At 38.6% G+C, this 25268-nt stretch overlaps 1 protein-coding gene across 12 annotated transcripts in view; it reads right to left on the reverse strand.

Annotated features, from left to right (window-relative positions):
• The window catches only part of GREB1 (growth regulating estrogen receptor binding 1), a 102732-nt gene that overhangs the window by 2849 nt on the left and 74615 nt on the right, over positions 1-25268 (reverse strand). For 10 of the 12 annotated variants that reach the window (XM_075497933.1, XM_075497935.1, XM_075497937.1 and 7 more), the window contains 11 exons: positions 22842-23458; positions 15459-15561; positions 13596-13754; positions 11038-11180; positions 10112-10273; positions 8219-8423; positions 7226-7400; positions 6043-6261; positions 3608-3743; positions 2867-3067; positions 1127-1265 (listed from right to left, as the gene is read on the reverse strand). In XM_075497933.1, the coding sequence (XP_075354048.1) occupies positions 1127-1265; positions 2867-3067; positions 3608-3743; positions 6043-6261; positions 7226-7400; positions 8219-8423; positions 10112-10273; positions 11038-11180; positions 13596-13754; positions 15459-15561; positions 22842-23458 (2259 nt within the window). Of the gene's footprint in view, positions 1-1126; positions 1266-2866; positions 3068-3496; positions 3744-6042; positions 6262-7225; positions 7401-8218; positions 8424-10111; positions 10274-11037; positions 11181-13595; positions 13755-15458; positions 15562-15628; positions 16045-22841; positions 23459-25268 lie in introns of those variants that run through there. The other 2 variants (XM_075497943.1, XM_075497944.1) reach the window with 2 other exon arrangements.

Here is a 25268-nt window from a genome sequence, read left to right on the forward strand (position 1 = left end):
AGAGATGGTGAGGTAAGTGGAAATGCCCAAGACAAAAAAAAGGCAGAGAATACAGTAAAAAGAAACAAGACACACAGTCACGTGGTGTTTAATGCTCATGTGGCAGGTTAGAAAATCAAGTAGACTGCCAAGGGAGATGGAGAAATCTTGAATCAAGTACACTTTGTGCTGCACGCTAGAAAAATTGTCTGGTTTATGCAAAATGAAACTGATTGATAGCCTCTGGTCACTCAAAAAATGCAGTACAAAAGCACTGCTTTTATTTGCAGTTACTCTGATAGCCTTGTTAGAGAAACGACAGGCTGATTAAAATGTGGACACTGCTCCAGAATGAGCATAGACACTGGCACTCGTGGCTTCAGTGCATGTGCAGGTAAAAGCACTGTATACCCCAATTTGCACTTTGCTACACATGCCTACATGAAACTGTATTAACTGCAACAAAGAACGCAGCAGTTCAGAACGACTCTGCCTGTTTCAAGAAGGCATTTGCCCCGGTGTTCCTCCTCCAGTGACAGTTATAGCCGTGAGCGAAACAAATCCCCAGAGTGCTAAATGCCTAAGATAGTAGCAGAACAGTCCGAAAGAAGTTTGCAGTGTGACTGCCTGCAATACAAATGGAAATTATTTGTCTCCACTGCTATCCACCTTCATAAGGACTACATGGAGAAACTGGTTATTAGGAATAAATTTTAAATGAGCCAGCTTCTGTTTCCAAGGATAGTAAATAGATTTTGATGGAGGCTTGTTCATCACGCATTTTCTATCAAGAATTAGAAAACCTGCAAGAACACAATAGGTAAATGCTTCATACATAAATCTTCTTAAATACTCAGTTTTCAAACATAAGGTGAGGAGTTATGCATATACACTAAGCATAATGATATAGATCCAACATTCCTCCCCACTTAGAAATCTGCAGAACTTACAGCACTGTTATATACCAGTTTACTACCGTACAGAGCCAGCATGATCAAGCATCAAAGATGGGTGGGACATATAAAGACAAATATGAATACATGCATATACATATATAGCATGTATATTTTCATATAAAATACATTTTTTTCCAGGGTTCCAGAGACCTGGTCATATAATTCTCTGTAATAAAATTATTGCAGCTCACCTTTAAGAAAATGAAACTTCTTCAAAAAGCTAGCTACAACAAAGGAGTCACAGAGGTATAGCAGGAGACCACTGAATGTCAAACCAGAGGAACTGATATTCAGAGAGTGAGGCCGAGAACTCACGTAGCACACTGCAATCTGATTGGGAGAGGGGAAAAAAATTTAACATTTTTCAAGCTTCTATATAAAGCTAAGGCTTGATATCAAGCTTTCAGTATTTGCACCTGATTCAAATTCAGACTTGCTTTCCAACTCCAGATATTGTGATCTTTATGGTTCCTTCCTAAACATGCCTCCACTTATTAAAAATCTACATAAAAGCACTATTCATAACTATGTATTAGTCGTTACTATTCATTACTATTATTATCATGAGGTTTAGATGTGATAGGGTTTGAAAGCTGCAGTAACAATAGCTCCCCACAACCATAATCCTGTGACCTGCCCAGCACAGTTTATCTACGCATGAGTAAATATAGTAACTGTGCAGTCGGACATGAAAAGAACCCCTTTAGAAATGCCTAATTTCATTTACCTTATGATAAGATTACTCAAGTCAGTAGAGTTGTGTGTATACATAAATGTGCGAGGTTTCCTCTTGTCTAGTTTGTTTTTATGGCTACTCCCCAAATCCACTAGGAACTGGGAATATTTATAGCAGTCTTTCAGGATTTATAAATTTAAATTAAGGAATCTTCCACAGAAGGCTTTGTTTCCAAAGTGCCATTCCACTACTTAGTTGGGGGAGACCCTCAACTAGCATAACTCAGCATGATTCAGTGGAGGAAGGCTGGCCCACAGCAACTGAGACTCTGGCCCAGGATGCCTACATTTATCCATATTCCTTCAATCCTGTTGTATCATATTGCAGCTCAGGTAACAATTCTGGAACTGAATTGAACTAATTTCATGTGCTGAATGGGTTAGAGCTGAAAGGATGCAATGGATGAAGACAGTAACAGTTAATGCCCTTCCACAGAGTTTGTTTTTCCAAGCATGGTGGGAATGTAGACCTGTAAAAGCTCAGCCAGAAAGGAAATTAAAAGATATAGTTCAAAATGTTCTGGGAGCAGCATATATGGGAAGGTCATTACACAGCTGTTTTGGTAAAGAAGTTCAGTAAATCCAGCAAGACTGAATTTCATTTAGTATTCAAGTCAGGTGAAAAGGTAGAAACAGTTTCTCTCCTGAACACCACCACCTTAGTGTCATACTTCTATCTGACCTACATTTAAGTTTAAATATGACCTTGGCTTTAGATCCAAACCCATCAGAGAGAGCCAACAGCTCCTGAGTTCTAATGTCAGCTTCTCCTATTCTGACTGTTTTCTTGGTATTTGCTTCTCTGCCTCAGCTTATCAGTCAAAAGTCAACTAAAACATTTGTATTTTGAAGTGCTTTTTAAGGGCTAGCTAGTATTTGTAAAACGCTCTTGTGGAAGAAATTTGCTGTAAGAAGACTTTTTCTTAAAGAAAGATGTGCTCTGTGTTAATTCAGAATAATATAATTCACAGACTACATTAGGATTTAGGACAACTCTGGTATTGTTCTCCATGTACTTTATTTGTAGCCTCTAATAATATCTCTATGGGACTAAGAACTTGATTTTAACATTATAGGGATCTAATACCTGATTCTTCCAAGGCTGTGTAACTATTATTAAGGAGTGCATCAACAAACTCATCCAAAACATAGCCTGTACATTTCTAGAGCTGCTTGAAGATTATTTTGTTCAGTACCTGTGGTCCTAAGTTAAGGTAACAGTCCACAGATAGCACTGGATGGCTATAATTCTTCAGCGAGAGAGGGAAGAAGCGATGGCTGTGATACTGGAGGTATTTTTCAAGGAGCAACTGAGCAGGTGCTGCCAAGAAGGTATGCTTGCTGTCAGGAGCACAAATGTACTGAGCAGGTGAGATTGAAACTGGAGTGTCAGATACCTGTGAGGAAAAATATTTCTGGTACAGATCAATCCTGATCAATCAAGTTGCACTTATCTGAATTTTGGTTTGTATAAAATATATCTATATCTTACAAATCTAAGATTTATGTAAGAAGCAAAGTCATTCAGCCAAAAATATCTGCTACCAAAAAAGTTTCAGTTTCACAGAATTATATTTGTATTTATAGAGTCTTTGAGGTTTCTTGTTTGAACCCAAAGTACTCCTACATAGGAAGTCATATGAAGATGAGCAATTCAATAGCTATAGATAAAAAAAACTCATAGTGAATGGTTACCTGAATCGTAAAGAGACACTTTAGGTGTTTTTAAAAGTTTTAAAGGAAAATTATTAAGGAAAGGTGCATTTATGCCAAGAATACTGTGGATTTCAGAAAGAAATAAAAAAAATAAAACATGGAAGACATACCCCATTACTGGCAACTGGTGATGCACCAAAACACCTCAGTTCTCCTGGTTACAGGGCACAAAAAGGAAAAGAGACTTTTAACAATAATGATACAGAGGTCTCAGTTCCCACCTTAGACTTAATGTGGAAGGATCGCTGTCCTCCTACTGCAATTTGCTTTTTCATGACACTGAAGTGATTGAACCGACAGATGAGAAGGCCAGCACTGTGGACGCGCAAGTTGAAGTCAACATCGTCACACGTAAATCTGGAAAGAATAAAATCATAGCAGTTCAGAGGAATGTTTTTCATCACACACGAACAAATACAAGCACTCGGGGTCTTTGATCAGCACCATAGAAAGGACAGGTGTCAAACATACTGACCCTCCACCAGTGCCTATCAGTCAGGGAAAGAGGCTTCAGCTTTGTAATAATAAACTGGGCTAGAATGAGTTCAAGAAGATCAGAATGAGGGAAGGAACCACTTAGGGAGCAAAAGGACCAGAAACACAGAGGAAAATGGAAGGAGAAAGGTAGGAAATTGCCAGGGAAAACACCTAGGAGTTAAAATATTTTCTTTGCCTTTTACTGCAATAACGTGGTCATGGAAAATAGCTACATACATTACTACCCCAAATAAGGTCAAGGAAATGAATTCCTTTGACTTCCAAGGAAATGGATGAGGCCCTACATTTGGTTTGTCAAATGGACAGAGGTCTCTGACTACTCATTTTTCACTTAGAACACAAATATCCAGTAAATTTTTTCAATATTCCTCTACAGAAAGAATGTCATTTTACATTAGAGACAAAAACTATTTGAAGACATTTTCTTAATACACCAGAACTGCTGAGACATAAGAATAAATTAAGCAGAATGAGGCCAAACATCCCTGAGCTAAATTTGATCCATTTTAAAAATAAGATGGAGCAGAATAAAAGGTAAACTCCTAAAGCTGACTAAATTCAAATTCTCTGGCCTTTGGAAAATTCAGATTCAGTTCTCCATTTTGAATGTAGATATTACACAGCAAACCGGATGATGTGCAGAACTGTTGGATTAACATCCAGGGCTTGGATTTAAGAGAGCTGAGCAATTACTGCAACAGCGAACATCAGTGAGAAATGTGGCATTTAACTGTACTTTTCTAAAATCTTGTCTTTGATCTTAATAATATTTACATGGATATTTGGTAGCCCTGAATGTCAGCGTCTCTGCGTTTTAAAACATACCTTTTTTCTTGCCAGCCCAGGCTTGGAATGTCATACAATACTTGAGGCCCAAGAGCACCCACACAGAGGATTATGGTGAGCCACGCATGGGTTAAGGACACAGGCAGGAAATGGGTGGGGTGATCTGGCATGCCTGACATTTTAACATTGCTGCCTGTACTCATATCATTTTGCTTTATTGTCGTTCCCTTCCTTAGCCCTTCATAATGCTTCATAAGGTAATACAGTTAGACAGCCTGGGAGCACAGTTCTGTACTAGGAGATGCACAGGAGCAAGTTTAAAATGCTCTTTTAAAGTATAAGGCTGGTGATGGTAGAAATTTAGGTCATGTGTTTATCCACAGAATAATGAAAGAAGTGCTTCCCTGCAGTTATAAGTACACTTGGACTTCAAAAGACATCTCACTGAGACAGGAGAGTTCTGAGAAGTACAGTGACTGGTGTTCAGTTATCAAAGTCTAGGTGTGTAGAGCCATTCGAGCCTGGGGTATCCCACCTAGCTTACAGAAAAACACATGTAGATTTCATGTCATACCTGTCAGCCCCATACGGACATCTCGCATATCCTGAGGTGCCTAAAGACCGGCTTTAGACAAGTGAATCCCACCTCTAGTGATAGCTACTTCATTCTGTTGTAATAAATGCTTGTCCCTCAGAAATGGGGCCAAACCCACAGTTTATTTCACATAGATCAGTGCAATTCTGTGAGATGATGTACCTATGAATACAGTTCTGATAACTGTGGTGATACTGTGTATGGCAATATTATAATCTGATATATCCTATATGGCACAATAAATGAAAAAGTGGGATTTCTGAGAGAGCTGAATGTGAGAAACAACCACCAATGTCAACGAGGTTTATTTATTCCTTTCTTCTGATTGTCCTGATGAGCACACATGCAGCCGCTCCAGTGTGCTACTCAGGGTAAAAATCCCAGCTATATCTCAATTCCATGTCAGAACAAGACTTGGTTAGGCACCATTCACCCATACACCCCTGTTTCCTTTGGAAGGGAGTGCAGGTAAAGCAGGCAGGAGGGGAAGTGCAGTGTTCACCCAAAGGCCACTAGACAACTGGGGGACCAATACTGCAGGGCACGCTGCTGAATGTGTCTACCCCGTAATTCAAATATGACGGCTTTATTTGGAACTATGGAAATTACTGTCTTTTTCCAACTGCCGGCAATTTGGGAAGGATTTAAACCATCAGGAAGAAAACAAAATCCGTCCACATCCCATTAACAACCTCCCCAAAAAAAACCAAGAGCTTTTGTAAAACTTCCTTTATTTGGTTCATCATCTCTATTGAAAGACGCTACTGATTTCCTTACCTGTTCTGGTTGTACTGTACATTCTGTGTCAGATCAACATTCAGCATAATGAAATCATGCACATGGCAGCAGGAGAATGGTTCCTTGATCTCAGCACTGTTTGTTTTACTGGACCATTTCCTCATCCCAATTAAGGCATAGTGAGTGACATTGGGAGTTGCTTCAATGTGTTGCAGAATTTGCTTCAAGGAAACATTCCTTTCAGTCCACGCATAGTCACTACAGTAATTACGAAAATGTGTTAATTTTAAAGTATAGAGAGAATATTCAGAATCTCATTCAGCTGAGGAGCAATTCTTACCAGTCGAAAGTAGTTATGAGTATCAGGTAGATAACTTCAGTATTGTCTTTCTTTACTGCAACTTTTTGTCTCTCACTCTAATCAAAACTTAAAATTAACTAGTGCTTATGTGGTGGGGACTGGTATGACAGATCTGAAACTTAGCCTGGATCTTTGCAAATATTCACTCCGATATGTAAACTTTTAAAGTTACCTGGATAATGTTCCAAATGACTCTGGGGGGGTTGCTGACTTTGTGCCATAACTTAAGTGCAAAGTATAAGATATTCCTAGGCCACCCCTAGAGCCAATAAATCTGTTTTCACTGAGTTTAGTTCTCTTTGAAGGTTTGCTGAAAATCCTGCATAGCACCGTTCTGGGAATAGATAAAAATATCTAGTACAAACAATGTTCTAAAGTAATGAAAACAAAAATACTTGTTTGGGGATTTGGGGAACTAATAAAGGAGCCATACAGACTGGGACTGACAAAAGAGCCAGAGGAAATCAGTTGCACAATTTGCACAGAAATGTCTTTTAGCTTCCTTAGAAAAATCCTGTTAAAAATGTACATGTGTGAATGCCCATGCTTGCCCAGTGTGTGAGGGATTGTTTACAGGGTCTGAAATCTGCAGTCCAAGTAACTCTAGATTGGACCGGAGCCAAGCTGTACAGCAAAGGCTGCAGGGCACTTAAATCCTCAGGGGACAGGAATGAAAAACAGGCGCTAAACTATGTGCTATGCAAAGGCAGATAGCTAGGGAAAATACTTCTCTCGTTAGGCAAATATTATTCTCTGCTTGTACAGGGGAAACGTTGTAGTATATAAAATGTAATTTGAAAACTGATATGCAGGGAAAGGTTAAAAGAGATCAGCTGAAAAAGCATATATTACTTTATTTACCTCTTCCTGTCTCCTGAACAATCAACTTCTACTGCATTCCACATAACACAGGAGTCATCTGAAATGACAATGAAAGGCCAAATATCCTGGGGTTTTATCCCCAGCTCCTCCTGCCGATTTCGTTCAAGCTCTAAGTTATGATAAGACAACTCTTTTATGAGGAAGTGTGCAGCACCTGAAACCAAGGACATAAACCATCAGATTAAAAGTAGGGGCAGAAATGGTTTGCTTTTAACTTGGAAGCCTTTTCAAGTGAATATTTCTGCAGACCAGGGTACGAATCACTCCGAAGATTTTAACACCCTAACACTCCCCAGAGCCAACTTACTTTGTCACTTGCCAAGCAAGTGACTTACAGGACCCCACTGGGAATCACACAAAATGAAGCCTGACTTCTGTGGTAAAGATTTGCTAGTGTCTTAAGGGTTTAGCGACTGATTCTTTTAACCTGACAGATATTTGGCTCCACTAGCATCTCTTAGCACAAACGTCTAGAGCTGTTGATTGAGCAACTGAATAACATGGGAACAATTTCCCCTGACGATCTACTTCGAATGTTTGTCACTACTGCTGTCTATAAGTTGTTCCAGCAGTAAAAGCAAGGAGCTGAATATTTCACAGATATTATATTAGTAGAGCCTACCTAAGAGATGTACCCAATCAGTGCATCACTGCCTATGCAAATAGTACACAGCTTACTTCCATGAGGAAACAGAGTAGGTAACTCCATCTGAGTTAACAGCCTCAGCCCCCTTTAAAATCAATAGAGGAGAGTAAGTACTTCTAGGGTGCAATTCATGTAGCTTGGTTTAGGTGACCTGGATTAAGAGAATTGCATCTTCGACTGTGACACATTGTCTTCAAAGAGAATCCAGATCACCAGATCAGATATGCTAGCTACAAGGTGTGTGTCTACATTTCACTGTTGAGTAACAAAACCTCAAGGGCCCAAGTCATGTGTCCCCATTTGTTAGAACTTTTTGTTGTACTTACCTACTCCTGCACTGTTGAAAATGCTTGGAAGAACAAGCATGATGTGGTTGGGCCAATACTTCTTATAGATGGCCATTTCATATTCCTTGACAACTAAAACATGCAAATGACTGGCTCCATCCATTGCATGATATAAATTGAAAAGTCCATGTTCATGACGACCAGTGGTGGGAGTAAAAGTGGGGCTTTTTATGTAATCTTCACTCTGTAAATAAAAAGAAGTGTGAGTTTCCGTATTAAGCTGGAGGATGTTTAAACAAAGAGAACCCGATCCTTCAGGAGAATAAATCAGATTCACTGACACTGGACAAACTGCTACATTTTAAATCAGCTTAACAGGAAAATAAGCAACTTTTATAAGAGCTGGGAAAAAAAACCCCTATCACTTAGCTTAACAGACTGGTGAGAGTGCGGTGGACTGGATAGGACTGCTAACCTTGACCTGCCAAGTGCACAAGGACCTTGAGGCTAGATCTGGAAAAGGATTTAGGTCCATATGACATAAGATGGTAAGAAACACCTTACTCCAAAACTGCAGTACGACCCTTCTGACTAGCTATCATCCAATCTTGAACACATTGAAACTCACTAGGTGCTTCCAAGTTTGATTGTACCGCTTCTGAAAGCCCTGTTTCTACAGACATCCAGGACTGTTCCAGTCTGAGCAACTGATTTTAACCTGGTTCCTACTAAGGTGATTAAGGATCCAGAATGAAAGTGTTCCTCTTTACAGAGACTCTCCAAAGCCCTCACAATTAAGCACTCCAAATTTAAAACTGCCAAAGCACTAAATGGTGGAGTTGATGCCAGTGGAGTTCATGAAAGGGAATTTAAAGTGGATCAAGAAAAATATTTTATAATGGTTTAATAATCTAGGTTTATATCCCACAGCACTTTTCAAGCTTGCAGCAAGATTGCAGGCACCATTTTGGAGCAAATGAATAGAAAAAGAAGCAAAGGAAGAACAAATGGTTTTGGCAAAGCCTCAAAGCAGGTCAGTGGCAGAAGCAGGAAAAGAATCCGCAAGGACCCAGTGCACAGCTCTGATTGCGTAGGCAAGCACAAGTTTACTGGGTGAGGAAGAGCAGGAGGTTTCATCCTCACATTGCACAGTTGCTGCTGTGTTGCTGCCTGGGTTCTCACATTTCAAACTTGAACTGGACATAAAAGCCCAAACTGGAGGGTGGTATTGATTGATTATTGTTTATTGGAAGCAGCTTATTTTCTCCAGGATAGAAGTGCTACTGCTTACTACTGTTCCACAAATTGCCTCAATACTCCAAGCAGTGTGGCCTGAGCAAGGCACAGCTTCATCTTCGACATGGATGTTAGGAGTCACTGAAAAGGCCAACATCAGCGTTTGCATAGCCGGTCAGATGGATGACCTTACAAAGTGTTTTCTGCAAGCGCGACGTGTGATTCTTTGGACAGTCTTGAAGCCATGACAAAGATTCTTTGAAAACCTTATTTTTATATGAAAGCAACTGAGCATTTATGCAGAATAAGATACAATAATCCACTGCCTTCCTCTACAGTAAAAAATTGCTTCCTCTTAGTAACTGTATGATAAACAAAACCATGTCTCTGAGGCTCATTGTTGAAACCATTCTCACTTTAACATCTTAAACCCATATTCAAAGACCTTTTGCCCCAGGTGAGAGTGTTTATACCAAAGGATCAACCTTGATAATGAGCAAAAGAAACAGCTTATTGGTGGCTTGACAGTTTTCCTTCATGTCTCACTTTCTGGGAGAAAATACAAGCTTAGTATCAGGACATCTTCATTATCTCTTGACAGCAGGACCAGAAGCATAAACAATCCTAATTCAACAAATTTTAAAATTGGTGGTGTCTCTCTCCCATATATGGCCATAAATATAGGTATCCATCTACCTTATCTGTGACTAGTGGTAGCCTCATGCTTTCCAGTTGTCTTCCTGGTTGGCTAAAGACAAAATGATGCTCCTTTGATTTTGGAATGATAAAATGCAGCTGGATCTCTTCTCCCAGCATAGAATAGGAAAAGGCAAATGCATGCAGAGTGGACTCATAAAGCTGAGGATGGGAAAAAATAGGATAATTCCAGTCATTAGAGTCAAGCTACAAGGTCTCAGTGTAGTTAATACACATTTATAACATTACCAAACAGACTACAATCACTTACTGTATTGCATTAGATTTTACCTCATGATTCACTAGGTGTTAAGCAATGCCTCCTAGGCTAGAGCATACACTAAAAAAATATAAATTAAACTTCTCCCTCTTTTGAAACCATTGTTTCAGCTTTGTCTTGCAGATGGTACCAGTACTTACAGGCCACTCTCGGCTTTCAGAAATACTGACACGTAAAAACTAGTATTTGCTTTGCTAATACTTTCTTCCTCACATTCTAATAGTCGGGAGCTGGAGGGTTACTCTGAGTAATAACAGTCTGTGTGCCACATACAGACTATACTGGACTACTCCTGTATCAGAAGTAGCATCTTTTGCAGTTACTCAGGTGAATATGTAAGCAAGTCCCAGTGGGAAAAGTTTACTGGGAAAGTAGTTTTAACTGGTAGTATACAGGTAGAATGCAGATTACAGCACTGAATAAACTAGTGTAAATGAGGCAAGGATCAGTCCTCTGACGTCTGACCAAGGTCAGTCTGATCAAGGCAGGCAAACCTCAAGAAATAACAAAATCTGTAAATCGGCTGTTTTTAACACGTACATACAACTTCTAAGCCAATTCGAATACAGTGAATGTACACAAAACTGTGTTTGGGCTGTGTCTGCTTCAGTTTCTGATCTGCAGAGTAATATCTGGAAATCGTTACCTGGTACCTGGGATTGAAACCCATATACTGATGACACTGTTCACAGTGATGGTAAGTGTTATATGCTGCATACTTGGACAATCTCATCCTAGTTGTTTGACGGCGTGTATACATATCCTCCTGTCTCCTGCTCATTGATCTGTCTATTAAAAAAAGAACCAACTTAAATGTAACATATATTCAAGGCCAGAATGAATTCCCTTGTGACAAACTGTTTCTGTCACTGTAATCAGCTTCTAGGAACAATGGCGGGATTAAACACATGCAAAACAAACAATTAATTCATTCTGAGCATGGTATGTTTTATAAATTATGTACAGCATGAGGACTACAAAGAAGTATTTGCAAATTCATGATTATGTTAATTCTGTACAGATTTCACATAAGGCTGAGGTGTAAACAAAGCCAGATTATTAAAATCGCTATTGTTGCTGTTGTTATTATTGATTGAATGCTTGCAAAAGTAATAAACGGTTAAAAAGAGTGTTATGACAGACATTTGCTGTCCTGTGATGGACATCACAGTAGACTACCAATGAACTTGGCAAATTTAGTGATGTTGCTCTGTAGCGAATATCCACATTTTGAAAAAGGGTCTTCTTTGTGGGAGACTGAAGGAAGATGAGATGTAATTTCTACTGAAAAGGACTTTTGTTATGTCATCTGGCCAAACCTTTCACTCAGATTTTCAGCATCAGATCAGGTTGTTCAAGGTTGTTCCTTTTCCTGTCAGGTTTTGAAAATCACTAAGAGTGGAGTTTCCACAGTCTCTCTAGGCAACCTGCCCCATGGTTTGACCACTTTTATTCTGGAAATATTTTTCATACTATCTAATTGTAATTTCCCATGTTGCAACTTGTGTCTGTTGTCTCTTGTCCTTATGCTGTGTATCTATAATAGTTTGTGTCTATAAGTTTCCCATTAGGAAGTTGACGACAGCAATCAGATGCCCCTGCTAGACTTCTCCAGACCGAACAAACCCAATTCTCTTCAATTTTCTATGATGTACATCATGTGCTTCAGGCCTCTATCCATCTTGGTGGCTACCCTCTAGACTCACTTTTGTATGTCAATGTCTTTCTTGTACTGGGAAGTGAAAAACTTGACAGAATACTCCAGATGTGGTCTTACAGTTGCCATGCATAGAAGAATAATCACTTCCCTTGACATGCTTGCTAGATTTTTAGTAATCCATTAACCCAGTGGAGAACTGGTGACTCATGTTCAAATAGTTGTCTACCAGGATCATCATGTCACCTTCCTTAAAGTTGCTGTCTATACAGCTGGCCCCAAGCTTGTACAGCTGCAAAAAATTATTCCAAGTGCAAGATCTTGCATTTACCTTTGTTGAACTATATGAGGTTCCTGAGGTTCCTTCCTGGAGGTTCCATTTCTCCAGCCTGTCAAGGTCTTTCTGAATGGCAGTGCTACCTTCCCACATATTGACTGCTCCCCCCCAAGTTGGTATCATCCATGAACTTGCTGATGTTGCATTCTGTCCCTTTGAGCTGGTTGTTAATGGCAATCTTAAACAGCATTTGCCTCACTATCGGTCTCTGAGTATTGCCATGCATACCCAGCTGTCAGTCAGATTTGTGCCACTCATCGCATTTTGAGTTCAGTGGTCCAGCCAATTTTCCACCCACTTTACAATCAACCGATCCAAACCATCTCTGTCCAGTTTTGGCTATATGGATGTCACAGAAGACAGTGACAAAAGCCTTGCTGAAGTCAAGGTAAAACCACTGCTCTTCCTTTGTCCATAGTGCCAGTCATCTCATCATAAAATGCAATCATGTTTACCAATCACTATTTGCCTATGGTAGATCCATTCTAGCTGCTCCCAATCACTTTCCTGTCCTTCATGGGTTTGGACATGGCTTACAGGAGAGTTTGTTCCGTAATTGTTTTGAGTACTGACAGTAGGCTGACTAGGCTGTAATTGCTTCGATCCTCCTTCTGTCCTGTAGAGGAAGGGCATGGCATTTTCCTTTTCCCAACCATCAGGAACCTCCACCAATTGTCATTACCTTTTAAAAATGATAGACAGTAGCCTCACAATAATGTTGGCCAGCTCCCTCAGCATACCCAGTCCCATGGGCTTGTGGGTGTCCAGCTGGCTAATTCAGAGGGCTAATTCACACCTCAGTAGTCCAGGAATCTAGATCTGGACATATGCATCTCACGCTTTCCAAACCTAAACCAAAACCTAGAAAATAAACCTATAAGCACTTTTAAGTACATAAATAACTTTACCCACATATGTCACTTCTCTACTACAGAGCAGGATGATGCTACTACATAAAAACATTCAAATACACAAACTTATTGTGGTATCAGAGCTTTTTTAATGAAAGACTACCTATATAATATTCCATAAAACATTTATAAGGCTTATACTCTGGTGCTTCATCTGGCAAACTTCAAATCTTTTTTCACTATTACTTAGTCAAGTGCAATTCTGATAATTTCACTCTGTTTAAAAGTTTAACGGATCCTCACGTTACAAACAAACAAACACATGTATGTGTACCAATCTAGATTTTTCAAATTCTAACCTTCACTGTTTATAGTCTGAAGCTTTGAACAAATCAGACTTGCATCTTCATATTTCGGGTCATGGATAGTATAGTCAAAAGGCATCTTCTTAAATGTCTCCAAATCTGGCCATATATCTCCAGGCTGATGATAGTATTGATCAGATTCTTCTTTTATGTCTATGTTATTTTGAAAAATAAGAATTAATGTAATTACAATACAATTTTTAAAGCTCTTTGTATTGCTATAGAGGTTTTGCTATGCCTATTATTCCTGCATCATTTTTTCTTTCATCATTCTGAGGAAGCAATATTATTGTGCCTCAAGAGGTGCACCTTTGAACTAATGTACCTCATACCTCAATGCAATTCTGGCTTTTAAATCTTTGTTATCAATTTAAGACCTCTGTAATCTTACTGAAGCAGTTGGTGGGATGATGATGAAAACAATGTCAAGGGTCTGGTAAGGCTGATCTACCTGCATCCAGGCATTTGGAGTCTTTCCACTGACCACCACATTTGTGAACTCAGTTGAGGAAAGACATGTTATTCTCACTGAGGAAAAGAAGCCCTTTTAAAGCTTCAGAACTTGCAGTATTAAGTACAGTGCAGAGTTAAAGTCAAATGCCCCTTCTAGTGATAAGACCATCAAAGATAATTCACCCTAGGGTAAGAGAATAATAGTAAATGGTATTGGTATAATGGGCAGTGAAATCATGCCTTTTTCTGAAACAGGTTAACTGACATAAAACCCCAGAAGTAGGTAAGTCCTTACAAAATACTTTTCTACCTTTGTCAAGAGGATGAAAGATCTGACGAGTAAAATGGACAGTAGGAGTTCAGTTTGGGGGTCAGCTGTAAGATGTTGTAAAGAGCCATAACTCCATGTCTATGAGTATAGACTAAGTGATTATTTACAACAGGTGAGACCCTGTCTTTTGGGACCCAAAGTAAATATGAAACTCAGGTGGAATTAGTCAGATGGTGAAATTATCTTCATGCCCTGACTGTGAGTTACCTCTAAAATCCTGCCTAAAATACAAAGGATTGCTTGCCCAAACCTCTCCCCTAGCAGACTGCTCACCTTGTCCACAGGTTTTGCTATAAATTTTGGGGGACAGCCTCCTCTTTCTCATGCACAGCTCAGTGTGGAGGAAGACTCCTGGGTACTGCCCAAAAAGCCCGCAGAGACAAGAGCTGCGGCACAGTCCCACAGCGAAATGACTGGACAGCTTCCAGCCAGGGTCAGCTAGCAGGCAGGTAGCGCCCACCTGAGACTCTCCACGGCTGACTGTGGGCATGCTTTCAGTGCAGAATATTTAGACATATCCCATAAAATATCACCCATATTTTTCTATGTAATCCAGCCCTTAATTACAGAAATACATCTGGAAACACAGGGGAGTAATACACTGTAAGTAAAGGAAGTTTGGACTAAAATTATCTATTAGAGAGCAGGAACTGTTTTCCTCCCTCATATAGTCTTAAGTACTTAGAAAATATGACATTGCTCCTCATGGTATAAATCTGCCAGAATTTCACTGATTCTTTTTATGTACTTTACCACAAAAGTTCATTCCAATTCTAAACTCAAAAACAATGGCTGAATATCATTTAATACAGATAAATGCTGTTGATTACTTCTCAAGAAAAACAGAGGTATGTGGTTTTCTTACTGAGAGGAAGACTAAACTCTAAATGATGAGTAAAATAATAAAATATTCTTGAGTATCGGTTGAAGATCACATGAAAATTTTCTTAAAATATTTCCAAAATGTAATTGCAAAGGTGAACGGCATAGAATATACAGACAACTACTTTTCAATTTAATGTAACAATTTTCTACAGTCTCCAGAAGCAAATATTTTTATATCAAATACTTACTAATGTTGATTTCTTCCTCATCATAAACATCCACCTCTGTCAGTCTAATCAGCATTCGGGACAAAATACTGAGGAACTGCAGATAGGCACCTGTTTTCCCTATCTGTAAATAAATAAATTAGAAAATACAAAAGTAAACTTTCACTTTTAAACACGTTACTTTTCCACATATCTGGAAATTGCAGCGGCAGTGAAACCGAATATTAATATTCAGCATATCCCTGTATTTGTATATTCCTTGGCATAAATGAAATGCTTAAATGCTCAACAGTTTTGTTCTTTCTATGCAGGAACCTAGTTTGGAAAATGCATTTTATATCACAGGTCTAATTACAGGCCCACAGATGAGAATTTTCTCTCCTGATGTTATAGTTTCTACATAGGCAATGAACTTTTAAAAATCCATACAAGCTCATAAAATGTTCCAAAAAACCTCCTCGAGCTACAAGATAACTAAAGACTTACCTCAACCCTTTCATATTTGCGTAATTTAGCAGTACACTGACTGCTACTGAAGTACAGTGACTACCCTGAGGAACAAAGCGGCATGCATCTATAGGAGACCTTGGGCAGGCCACTTCCACTCCTGCAGGACACGGTATATGTAACAATGTGGCATTCCACCTCTTGTGATGAAAATGCATTCTTTCCCTTCTACTGTTTTAAAATTACCTTTTAAAAGTCTGTTTTAAATTATCTTAAGATTATAACTGTCTCCTTTTTTACCCCACCAACACACTATATACATTTTCTCTTTATTACGCCAAATAGTATTGCCGTCCTTTTTTCAGCTGAAAGGTATAAGCCACAGCCAACAATTTACTCAATGGATTGTTCTGTGTCTTCCACATAAAGTTTGCTGATGATAACATCAAGTGAACAATGCCATATCTAAGCAGACAGCTTTACAAACCATTACACTTGAACAGGAAGCAGCACACAATGGCTTTCAATGAGAAAAAAGAGGCCAGCAAGCTCACGTCACTCTCACAGGAGGATGAACACTCCGTGATTTCTTGTGGGGGGGGTATAGTTCAGCCTCAGAATGGCACTGATGTCCAGCTGACAACTTAAGACTAATGTCACACCTCTGCAGGGCAGGTTAACGTGGATCAGGTATGACACACTCTCCTCCTGCAACTGTCTGACTTCACAACGTGCTATCAGATTTTGAACTAAGTCTATATTAGTACGGAATTGAAAACCCAGCTTCACTGCCATTACTGCTAGGACATGTCAGAAGCGTAGGGCGTTGAATTACTAAAAGTAGTATTGGATTTACTACTCTCTATGTATTTCAAGTAAAACTTTCATTTTCTCTCAACGTTTGAGAAAGAGAGGCTTTGAAGCTGAAGCAAGAGTAGGAAAACATTTGTTTGACTCAAAGTTCAGTATCTGTTGTTTTTAATAAATCAGAATGCATTAGAAGCAGTTGCTAGCCAAGGGTGGAAAAGGCTACCATTTTCCCTGCTGAAGGTCAAATAAGCCTTTCAGGTACACATGGTAAACCATGTGTTAGCACACAACTCTGTGTTATCCAGGAGTAACACAGAAAAAAAGTGACTTTGAATAGAGGAAATGATAGCATGGACCATAGTCAGCCCACGGACCAGATGTTTATAACTCCCAGTCTGGGTTTTTATCTAAAATCCATTGAGACTGATGAGAATCTTTCTATTGATCCTGAAACAAGGTTCCAACTTGGCTACAATGGCTATTTATTAGTGAGCTAAACAAAAGCATCTTATCTTCCCACATCTGAGGCAAACCTGACGATACTTTGTTCTAGAAGAAAATACTTTCAATGTTTTCTCTCAAGTCTGAGATTGCCTTAATATGCCCTTGTGAACATATTTTATAAAGCGCCTCTGATCATCATTTCATTAAACACAGGGTGGTGTGACAGATTAACAGTTCTCTGATTTCAAACAAATGAGAGATCATTTGTCAAAAGTACACAACCTGTTCCCTTGATAGCAGGTATCTGTGTGAAAAACTAATTCCTAATCTGTTTGAAGTATATGCTTAGAACTGTCAACAGAACAGGCTGAAAACCTTATTTTTTCTTTTTGGTAACGGTTTAAAACTTATTCTATCAAAATCATGTATTTTTCTTTCCCTGGGGGACCGGTCTTAACCAATGGTTTTCAACAATGTATCTGGGAGTGACTAGGCTACTACTATGTGGTACTCAGATGAAAGCTATCAGTTGTCACTTGCCTCAAGTATACACAAAGCTGTAGGGTCATGAGTCAAAAATGCTGGAAGCCACAGGACCACAAATGCTAGTCCCTAACCATTAAACTAAAACATATGTACTTATGATATTCCATGCATCTTATCTTACCCAATCTCATTATCTGTCACATAAAAATTGTCCAATACATTACTGTGAGCTTTATGAACTGTTAGATATTAGCAACGCTGCATGTAAAATGCTGGTGGCAACTTGCAGGAATCTCTCCACGTTTTCAGAATGTTTCTCTGCCAGGAGAGAGACCAGGCTGAGCACATGGCAACATTCATATTTGGACTCCATTCACTTGCACATTTGCCTGCTTTTTCTGCTGAAGAAATGAATTGGTGAAATAGAGAATACCTTTTCCAGGTCATTCTGAGAAGATGATTTTCAAAAAGAAAATGAGAAAAAAACCCTTCTCATTTACAATCAATATTTACTCCAGAAGGGAAGAACCTTGAACAATTGAATTTGTAGCGTTCCCAGATAGGTAAATGTGCCTTTAAAATTAATTGTATTGTTTTCTCTGTGTACCATCTCTAGGCAAAATGGAACTGCACATAGCATCTTTGCTTGTTTGAAAATACTGAATAGCTATCAATAAACAGAGCTTCCACACCTCTCCAAAGGGTCCTTGCCCCATCTGTCACCACCCCTCTTTTCTATAGTTTGGGCATCGTAGGTAGCTGCAAAGAGATCCTGCATGCAGAATATGAACAACTTTGAAGCATAAAGCCCCACATTTGCCCATCCTCCATCTCCCAACTGCAACAAAATAGAAGATTTGCACAGAAATTTTAAACTGTATACATGATTGGGCTGTAGCTTTACATGTCTTTAGAGAAGCCTGGTACAATGCTGTGTTGATGCTAACGAGTGACTCTGGGCTTAAGCATGATATGATATAATACATTAACAATGATGACGACTGGTAAGGAAGTTCTCTGAGCAAGGTGTTTTTCTCCATATCCTGTCTTCACGCTGCAATGAAAAGCTGCAAGCAGACTGAAAGAATGAAGGAACCTGGAACTGGGCTGCATTTTTATGATTCCTAAACCAAAATGTACACGAAGGGTGCTGCTACTACAGACAGATCTACTTCCCAGAAAGTGGTTCCTCAAATATGTGGCAGTGCCCAGTGCCTTAAAGATAAGGTACTCGGGGGCCAGATATTCCCAAATAACGGAAGTATTACTCTAATTTGTTTCTGTCTACCTGAATTTGGAAGACAGAAGTCTGATGAATCAGACCTGGAAGAAGAAAATCCCAGAAGAGTAAGAAGTAAAAATCTCAAATCTTGTGAAAACTTATAATTACTAAGGAATGTGGGGCTTGCAAAGATTTAGTATTTTGGTTTCTATTTTCATCCTTAGTGCAAGGGATGATTTGGCCCATAAAAAACCTAGGAATATGTTTACCCTGCAGCTCTTCATTCATGAAGAGTGTAGCGGCAGCTGAGCAAGAGGAAGGAATATGAATTCAAATTCTTCCTGCAGAAAATTCAAGAGGTATGAAGGTCTAGTTTTTGTGTCAAAGACACACACCACCTAAGAGGAGTGAAAAGCTCTCCAAGGATTTTGACCACTGAACTGTACTTGCCATAGATATCAAGGATAAGCTGAAAACAAATTGTCTAAGAATCTGGGAGAGATATATTCCAGTCAGAGAAATTATGTGTGTGCCTCCATGCTTATTCATGGAAGTGACATCCAAAAGTGCTGTTGCAGCAAGTCTAACAGTAATGAGTTCCCTTTTTTTAACTTGTTCCAGACACTGGACACCAGGACCACTAGAAGTACTTTATTATTCTTACATGTTGCTATAAAGTATCATCTGATTTTAGTCTTTACATTCGGAGAAATATGGCAAAAGGGGAAATAATTCCATAAGGCTTTTCTATTTTAATTTCCAGGTGAGATAGTTCTTCACATACCACGGCAGTGGTTTTCAAACTGTGGTCTGCAAACTAATGGTGATTCATAGAAAACATGCTGATGGTCCACAGACAGCTGGTCAAATGGTGCTGGCTCTTCTCCTTGTTTCCACTTGCTACGTTCTTCTAAAACACAGCTACCAGTAGATACATTAAATATTTCTCAATATTTTTCTTACATAAGCTGAATGGTATATAAGCTCATTGTAATAAGATTTTAATAGGAGTAGAGGAAAACCAAATAATATGGGCAGCAGTTTTCTTCCTTAGAAAGTGTCTTAAGACGTGCTTGCTTCACTCTCTGGATGTGGTGCCACAGGACTGAGCCGTGCTCACCAGCAGCTTCCATGCTTAAGGAAAATGCTAGTTCTAAATTGTCATATCCAGTTAAGAAACAAAGGTACAAAACCTTGATTTGCAGTTTGGGGAACTTTAAGATGAATGTTTCTAAGAAAAATATTTTAGTGAATTTAGGCTTCCTTATAGGCATTTTCTTGGGTGCACTAGGGTCTAGACTTCTAGCCATAGATACGATACATGTTGTTCATGGTGGTGCATATTTATTCATACTCACTAACCAATGGCTTAACTTCGATGATGTGAGCTAACTTACAGATAAATATATAGATCTATTCTATACCTATCCAGTTTTTGTTGCATCTCCTAAAGCCTTTTGTAAAAATAATGCATGTATTGCCTTCTAATGTACATAATTGTCCTTGTAAAAATGCATCAAGTCTTCTAGCAAAACGTTTTGACCAGTACAGAGGGTAAAATGTCTCTGTGAGAGAAGGGTGGGTGTACTTTATTACTAATTATGCTGACGGTGAGAATTATAATTTTGGTTCACTAATATGCCTAGTTTTCTTCCTGTGTTGAGTTCATATTTTTCATTTTAGCCAACAAATTGCTTCCTGATTTGAATTTTAGTAAAGTAATTGCTGCCTAATAAAGAAAACAACGACTTCCTAATTTTTGAAAAGATAGTACTCTGGCAGCCTTAGACTTTGGCTGAGATGTTATTAAGACTCAGATAGGTGCTGTCTGATAATTGTTTTTATTTCTGCTTATATCTCTTCATGCAGTAAGCGTTAAGTCCATGTAAGATGTTAATATTATCAAACACACATGTGAGTAAAACCTATTTCAGGATGCAAAATTATTTCTTCCCAAAAAGAGAAGGGTAATTCTAATTTCTCTATATTTTGTAACTATTCCCTAGAAGAAACACTGTATTGTTATACCTTAAACCAATTAACATCCTTTTACAGCTCTTTGTTTGGTTTACAGGAGTTTTTAGTACTTTGGGAGGTTAAAATGGTAAAGGAAGCAAAGCTGCTGTCTTTTTCCACATACTGAAATAAATATATACACCTAAATTTTGATACTTAGGAAGAAGACACGATACTCCTAATTTGATGCGTGTGAATTTGTTCTGTGTGAAACAGGTGTATTCTTCAGAAGGAACTGAGGAATAGAAAATGAATAAATATGTGAAGAGTGTCCTTGAGGAACTGATCCAACTGTATGACCCAATGCAAGACTAGGAAGTAACCTGCATTGTGGAGACAGCTGGAGAAGAGAAGGAGTTTCAAGTAAAAGAAGTGATATGGAGGCTGAAATTCACTTCTCTACAGAGGGTCAACAGGAGTCCTATTCAATATTTGGAAAAAAAAGGTTTGATAGTGAAAAGTGGTGAATACCATACTGTGGAACACAGCCAATGCTGCCTGTTTAATTATAATTAGTTAAATGGCAAGTACCAAGTGTGTGAAGCATCAAAACCTTCTCACAGTTGTGTAGTATGCTCTCAGAAGTCTCTGAATGACTCTTCTGAGAATCACAGATTTACATTTGTGACACATAACCAAATGAATACCAAAGAAATATTTACTTATCAGCTAATCTAGATATTTAGGGTGGCTTTGGGAATAGTATCTTTGTGGGGTTTGACGTGTATGCATATAAAATGCTAACAAAAATTGTCACAGCCTGTGTTTTTCTTTGAGATGGAAATGAAGAACATCTCTCTTCCCAGATGTATTCATTTTTATGCTGCAGCTCAGTATGAAGTTCATTTTCTTGATCACATAATACCTCAATCTTTGGCAAACATGGACAATTTAGATCAAAGGAATGGACAGTGAAAGACTGCTCATCAGAGTACTCTCCGGAATCCTTTATGAATTACACTAACATTTGCAGGAAGTCCCAATATGAAAAGCCTATTTATGCTCTTTCTACTCTACTGCACCATAAATTTGGGTGTACAATGGAATACAATCATTTAACAAATAGCAATGTGTAGTTTCCTTTTGCAATGGATGGGCATAGAAAAGTGGGTCATGTGGCAACTTAAATCAGTAACTGTCTTTAGATTAATTCTTTGGGTTGATGTTAATAACTGGAAACATGGGTCTTTGTCTTGGTTTGGATTTATCCTTTTTGACTTCTGAGGTTCACAGGACATATGTATGCTCTCAGTAGGCATGCTGTCTCTTCCTATCTTGTTGCTTCGTACTTCAGCAGAACATGAGAGGCACAATATTACCTTTAGCATGTAACATGTGCTTTGAACTAGGAGATACCTTGCTCAGAGCTAAGTGCTAAACATTCTTAGAGAATTTAGAAGAGAAGGAACTTCTTAGGACTATACCCATTTCCATATATCTTTTCAAAGTAATTTAAAAACTCTTGGGTCAGTTACTCATCTTCTAAATATGGCTCTGCTAATGTTGAACTGGCCTTCTTGCATGTATTATTTACAACAGCTTCTATTTCTGTCTGCTGTGTGGAGGAAACGGAGAAAGTAACTTAATTACAAACTCCCAATTGTCTTCAGATTGATCATAAGAAAGTGGTTTTGTGAAGATCTTTGATCTTTATTTAAAATGTAAATGCATATTCAACTTTAACAAACTGAAATTATACATGAAATCTATCTCTTGAGCAAACTATCTTTTAAAACATTTTAATGGAGAGAGACTGACAGAAAATGAACATTGCTGCAGCTTCATTGTCTTTGAACTCAGGCTAACAGTAAAGAAAGGAAGATTATTTTATTAGAAGAGATTAGGAAATAAAATATAAGCAACTTTCCACCAAAAAAAACCCTTCAAGTATGAATAATAATAACTAATCTATTTTTTCTGAGATTATGATAAAATTAAACAAAACAAATCAATGATAATATTTTGTTCTTATTACACACCTGTGGTGGCCCACTCAGCAGCAGCCTCCTTGGGTGAAAGGCATCCATTCTGCCCTCATTTCTATTGTTGTAGTCCATATGGATTGGCTTGGGAACCGTCCATTGGCGGTAGTACAGAGACTGCTCCGTGCAAGTCATCATCTTACTCATAAGAGGACGAAAAGAACTTGCCCACATAACAGAATGATAAGGCAAGAGGGAAGATGATTTGGGAAGTCCACTGCTGTCCGTAGAAGTAATAATGTCATAAACCAGTTTGGGCAGGAAAACTATGGGAGGCTGTTTTGCTGCTTTGGTCATGGAGCATTGAGAGGTCTGTAGGATGAAGGAGTTATGAGTAGGTGCAGAGGAGGAAGAAGAGGAGGAGAAAGGTGAAGAAGATGATGAAGTGATGGAAATTTGGGCACTTTTTATGTTTTGTTTCGTATCCAGCTGTTCAGTTACTGGTGGCAAGTGTTTGCTGATTGTTGTTTGTGCCCCCTTGTCTACTTTCTGCTTCTGCTTTTCATAGTTATTCGTAGTTTCTTCAGCGCCGTTGCTTAGGACCTGGTGGGGGGATTTTGCTGTATCCCCTGCTGCTATTAAAGGAGGACATGACTCACTGCAGAATGCTGTAACTGAAAGAAAATTTGTATTTCAACACAGTGCAACTATGTCTGCTAGCCAATGCCATAGTTAAACAAAACAAAACAAAAAAATCATTTAGATAGAGTATCCATCAAACATTGCAATCCCACTCCTGTTCTTGCTTTCACCTTTCTTGTACAGGAAGTCATAATGGGACTGGTTTGGAGTATTCATCTCAACGCAGAAAGTGGCTTTTAAAGTACTGAAGTGCAGAGGAAAGATGTCAGTGGTTGTCCTGTCCTCTACTTCCCTCATCCATTCCTTGCTTAAGGTGTTCATCACTCAAGACAAATACAAAATTACTGAAACCAGTGTTTTAAAGAGTGTAAGAAAATAAGTGTTCACAGGCTATTACCCCATCAGCCTACAGAAATGTCTACACAGACTGACATCTAGAAACAGTCCTCAGCTCTGAGTCAGATCTGAGCTAACGCTCATGTCTGTGTCACTGCAGCAGTTAGTCTGATCTAGTAAAACCTGGCCCTCAAGTCTCTGGTGCTACGTAATGCATTAAGGCATTCGTACAGTTTTTGGTCAGCACAGAGCACATACTGAACTCACAAACGCTGGCCTTGAATATGTCATGTAGATATAACCCACAGCTAATTGCTGATTTCTGAAAGTGGTATATTTTTACCTTATGTGTTCTAACTACTAAGATTTTTTGAAAGTTTAAGGCCTCATTTTAAGTGATTCTGAGCATCTTTAATGCTGAGTGAATTCCAAAGAGGAGATGCAAATACTTCACAGTCTTCAAAGTAGACTGAGAACTGGCTGAGGAATCAGACTCCACATGGTAATAGGAATATCTGCCTGAAGCTGAACACGGATAAGAACAGCTTTCCTCTCATGGTGAAAACAACATCTTGGTTCTCAAAAAAACCCACATTTTGAACTAATAAAAGTCCATAGTTTCTCTTGGTCTCAAGAAATAGTAAGATATACTCTAGCTGCATATTAATTTAAAGTAGCTGGTAAAGAACATTAGCAATAAATACAAAAATATTGCTGGCAGTATGAATGGTTTCAAGTAAAACCACTGTGACATCCCTTAAAATACCAGTATCCAAGAGCACAGAAAAAAAAAGAAATGAAAAAAGATTTCTTTAACCACAGGCAAACTGAGACCAGAAAGCCACAGGCAGGCCACATGAACACTGTGGAACTGATGAGCAGCCCACTTTAAAGAAGAAAAGAACACTTTGAAAATTAAAGTGTTAATGAAGCTTATCCAAACGTTTTCAAGCTTTTTTTCCTTTTGTAACCACAACTGTGCCTGTAGAAAAGAAATCACGGGCCAAATACACATCACCATGTTGAAAACTACAATTAGATCAAAAATAATTTACTGTCACTGACAAAAAAAACATGTTTTAAAAAGCTGCATGACATTGCAACTACTAAGAAGCTATGGTACAATTTATATTCCCTACTTTTATTCAACTCTCCTCTTAATAGTATATGCATAAAAAGCATGCAAATAAATGTCAGACAAAAGAGCTGTACTAGTTCTCAACATTGCCTTATGCTTTCTACATGTTTGCAGATTCAAAAGGAACCAAAGATTTAAAAAATTATCCACCTCCAAAAGAGCTTTCAAACAGTGCAAAATTGAGTGAACATTCCAGAGCAAAAACAAAAAGGTAAAAATACCAATGAGACTGAGCGTGCTTTTTCTCCTACAGATTTTGAAAAGATTTTTTAAAAATGTGAAGCATGTTTTCTTTTTCATAAATCGTCATAGCTTCAGTGAACACACTCAGCCACCACAGTACTAACTGAGGATTCATACCTCAGTGG

The sequence above is a fragment of the Mycteria americana genome, chromosome 3, assembly GCF_035582795.1.
Source record: "Mycteria americana isolate JAX WOST 10 ecotype Jacksonville Zoo and Gardens chromosome 3, USCA_MyAme_1.0, whole genome shotgun sequence".
NCBI classification, from domain to species: domain Eukaryota; kingdom Metazoa; phylum Chordata; class Aves; order Ciconiiformes; family Ciconiidae; genus Mycteria; species Mycteria americana.